Here is a 4,091-nt window from a genome sequence, read left to right as displayed (position 1 = left end):
AACTTTTCATAATCATAAAAACATTTAGAATCAAATTAAATGACTTACCAAGCTGACACGAAAGTCTGTACACATTTTAATTTAGAATACAGTGCATCTTCCATCTGAGAGGCCATCGCCATGAGATATCAGATATACAGTTTAAGGAGACTTTTTGAATCGTTCTTGTTTTATGGCTTAATCTGAAATTTGAGCATCACCAAATACCACATCATAGCCTAACAAAGTAATCTTTCATGTTAAAGTTAGTTCTGGAGGTTTATATCAGTAGTGACTCGGGTTAGGAGAATCTCTAGATAAATTAATCTGAAATCTGTAAATATTATAGTGAATACGATTTTCCTAAAGCGCAATGCATACAGGTCTAAAGTGCACAACAGCGCAATGAGTCCTCATTAGTCGTCTTTCCAACACATAAAGCTCATTCAGATAAGTATTTTAGGAAAAACAAATAATAATAATTTACCAATACTGTAAACCACCGCATACAGAAGGTTGGAGAGTAAAGAGCGACTCTCCTCTATCAAACACTCCAGTAAAAACAGTCAAAACATGTTTTACATCCAGCACTGAGGCATACAAGCCCGAAGCACATAATAACACTGATGACCAATCAGCATAGTGTAACAAACCTGCACTCTCGCTCTGTGAGAATACACAGACGAACACAACAAATCACCAAACGTCTCCACGCGCTGTTTCACAGTTGCAAAAAAACAGGCTAAAATTCATTAAACCCTATGTAATGTACAGCATCAGTACAGTATTTGGCAAATAAAAGATTGGAGTGCACACGTGCATGGCATTTGCAAGTATACATTCATTAAAGATACAAGCTAGCTTGATACAAACGCCCAAATGATTGCTCTGGGACTTGTTTCTCAGACTCACAGTAAGTTTTTTTTTTCTTTTCCCACTGAGTCAGAAGGTATCGTGTACAGTACAGTAGTTTAATAGCCTTTGGCATAAACTGGGAAAGGAAGCTAGCTGCCAAGTGCTCACCTACGAACCAACCCCAGTTTCTGTCGCTAACGCCAAGAGAAGAAACCTTGCGACCATTCCAGGCACGGCACTTGTAATGTATTGTAATATTTTTTTAGTTTTAGAAACTTTCCTGCAACATTCAGAGACACGAAGATGATACAAAAAGGAATAAATAAAGAACTGAATTGCTTAAATATTCTCCCTTTGACCTTGTGGAAGAACTGGCGTCTGCAGTGCATTCTGGGTACCGCAGAGAGTACGTACGTGAGGCTTTGTGACTGAGAACTGTATTGCATGTATGAGGAAGAACCGGAGGCATTTATGAGGGTTATTATGTGCTTTGTAGCATTATAGAGTCAGTTTTTGCGAGGGCCGCGTTAGTACTCGGTGTCGGAGACGTCTGCCGGGTCGGTATTGCGTGACAGCATGTAGTTGTCCATGTCTATGGAGGGGCAGTTGTGAATGGAATAGCGTAGGCGCTCGGCTAGTATGGCCTGGCTCATGTAGGGAGGAAGACGCAGCTGGAAGAAGCACGTCTGGGCCGTAGGAAGTCCGTTCACAGGCTGTTGAGAGAATAAAGTGAGACTAAAGACCCGGGCCTGATCCCAGTTCACATATTGCCGTTAGGCATGGAAAGTACATATACATAATTAACTAGGCTGATTGATCGGACGATATTTGCCAATACTGGCCGATAACTGTGACCATTTCTGTAACTTTTTAACAACAATTGACAAAATAACTGACAACAATTTAAAAGTTTCCATTTTGGGGTGAATTTTAGTAAAATAGTTGTTTACTAAATTATCATTTTATATTCAAAAGTTAATTCCATAAAGTATTTTTTTCTGTGTCCCTTTTCAGTTTTGAAATCTGACAACCATTTCATATAAATAAACATTAATAATCATACAAATAAAAATACATCTTTACAATTTTCCATTTTTGGGTGAATTTCAGTAAAATAACTACAAATTCTATATTTAAAGGTAATTTCTTTAAACAATTTTTCCTGTCTCTATCAGTTATTAAATCTACTGACAACCTTTTTATATAAATAAACATTAATAATACAACATTTTAAAATTTCCATTTTTGGGTGAATTTTAGTCAAATAATTTTCAATATTACATTCAAATGTAAATTTCATTTTAGAAAATCAATTTTGTCTACATCTAATTCATGGTCATTAAATTCTGTTAAATTAAAACAATTTTGTAATTAACTAAAGTATATATTAAATTATGCAGCTTTATTTAATTAAATTCATTCAATGTAACAATTAATTTTTTTATCTATTTTTAATTAAGTATATTGTAAAGAAAATATTCCAGAGCAATTTTGTCTACATCTCATTTGTTGTCATTAAATTATTATATATTAAATTAATATATATATATATATATTTTTTTTTAATCTATTTTAATTAGTATATAATAAAGAGGATATTCTACACCTGACAGTAACCTTACCCGATCAACTTTGACGATCTGAAATTTTTGTGTGATGTCTGCCGGATTGGACGGCAGTCTGGAACGTCCGGACACGAAGCGCAGGAACAGGACTCTCTCCTCATTGGTGAATTCCTCGAGGCTCTGCCACAGCCAGCCAATAAGCTGATGGCTGTCAGTAATGTCACGGTATCGTACCACCTTCTTCAACATTTCCACAGAGACCTCGGGCAAGCCACACACCAGCTGTTCCAGCTGTCGAGCCGTGAGCAGGGAAAGCAACGGGACTGGGATGATTGAGGACATGCCCTCCCTCACTGCTGCCACCTACATACACACAAAAACTGCGTTACCATTAAGTACTGTCAGCATGCAAGATCAGTCTATATGAACTATTCCTTTAAGTGAGATGCATAGCCAAGATCATTTTAATTCTAAAGTGTCTGGAGGTGAGGCAGATACCTGTCTGTCCATCTCCTGAAGTCTGTAGTGCAAGGCTCTCTCCACATAATCGTTCCTGTTGGAGAATGTCAGAGGGACGTTATGCCCACCAGGAATCACGGGAACCAATGTGCCATCAGCACTGTGAGCCACAAACGAGTCCAGAGGGATCATCTACAAATCCAGAATAAAAGACAGTGAGAAAGTCATGTCTGAATGGATGATCTCTGCTGGTCTCGGGTCTGTGTGCCTCACCACTGTGAAGTTCTCTTCATTGATCACGCTGTTGTCCAGGTGTAAGATGCCCTGAAGTGAGCGGTGTGTGAGCAGGTCCACTTCCTCCAGGTCGGCGGCTCCCAGAGGAATACAGCACATCTGTTTCCACACCCACGGCGCCAGGTGCAGATCCAAGGGCTTTTTGGTTCGAATGGCCACCGCCATTAGGATCCCCAAGAAGCGAAACTGCACCATGTGATCATCTGAGACTGCTGCTGGGTTCAGCAAGAACCTGTCCAGACAATGGAGGTTAGTAGTAAACAGTCTTTCTATTTAGAGCAAATAGAGTGCTGCAGGGATGACGTATTTTTGTAGACCAAAACCAGGAACTACTGGGTTTTTGTTGAGGAAACCAGGGTGAAGCTACCTTCTGGTTTAGCCTACAAAAATACATAATCGCTATACATTCTGCTTATGCATTTCATCATCTACAACGTACCTGTCCGTGTTGCTACCAACATCTGCAGAGCTGTTAGGAGTGTGAATGAGAAGCTCGACCACACCTGACTGCAACTCCTGGGAAAAGAGAATTCGGTTTTGGATGCCTGAACATGAAAGCAACCCTCCCTTTTAAGAAAATGGACTTACCTGGCACATTTCGGTAATGGTGTCGTCAAAAACGCCACCAGCATCATCCGCCCCTTCTCCAACCAGCTTCACCTTCCATGCTCTGGAGGGCAGACGCAGCTCAGTAGGGTTCAGGTTCACCACCTGTTTGGCGATCTGCACAAAAATGGGCTTGCTAGAGCGCCCCCTGTGGATTGGAGGACAAGGTTAGGTACATCAGGCAAATAGTTTAAATCTTGGCAAAAAAAAAAAAAATGTATATATATAATAATAATAATAATATTTTATATATATATATATATATATATATATATATATATATATATATATATATATAAAATATTTTTTTTTTTTTTATATATATATTTTTTT

The 4,091-nt window shown here is 38.7% G+C and overlaps 1 protein-coding gene across 1 annotated transcript in view; it reads right to left on the bottom strand.

The window, feature by feature from the left end:
- Positions 1-929: 929 nt before the first annotated feature.
- The window catches only part of LOC107565391 (probable E3 ubiquitin-protein ligase HERC1), an 85,822-nt gene continuing 82,660 nt past the window's right edge, over positions 930-4,091 (bottom strand). The window contains exons 66-71 of the mRNA XM_016250615.1: positions 3,741-3,906; positions 3,592-3,668; positions 3,132-3,384; positions 2,898-3,050; positions 2,457-2,762; positions 930-1,547 (exon numbers count right to left, since the gene is read on the bottom strand). Coding sequence (XP_016106101.1) covers positions 1,362-1,547; positions 2,457-2,762; positions 2,898-3,050; positions 3,132-3,384; positions 3,592-3,668; positions 3,741-3,906 — 1,141 coding nt within the window. The 3' untranslated portion in view covers positions 930-1,361. The remainder of the gene's footprint in view (positions 1,548-2,456; positions 2,763-2,897; positions 3,051-3,131; positions 3,385-3,591; positions 3,669-3,740; positions 3,907-4,091) is intronic.

Source organism: Sinocyclocheilus grahami, unplaced genomic scaffold (genome assembly GCF_001515645.1).
Source record: "Sinocyclocheilus grahami isolate Dianchi unplaced genomic scaffold, SAMN03320097.WGS_v1.1 scaffold999.1, whole genome shotgun sequence".
In the NCBI taxonomy this organism is placed as follows: domain Eukaryota; kingdom Metazoa; phylum Chordata; class Actinopteri; order Cypriniformes; family Cyprinidae; genus Sinocyclocheilus; species Sinocyclocheilus grahami.
This window is presented reverse-complemented; position numbering and strand designations above follow the sequence as displayed.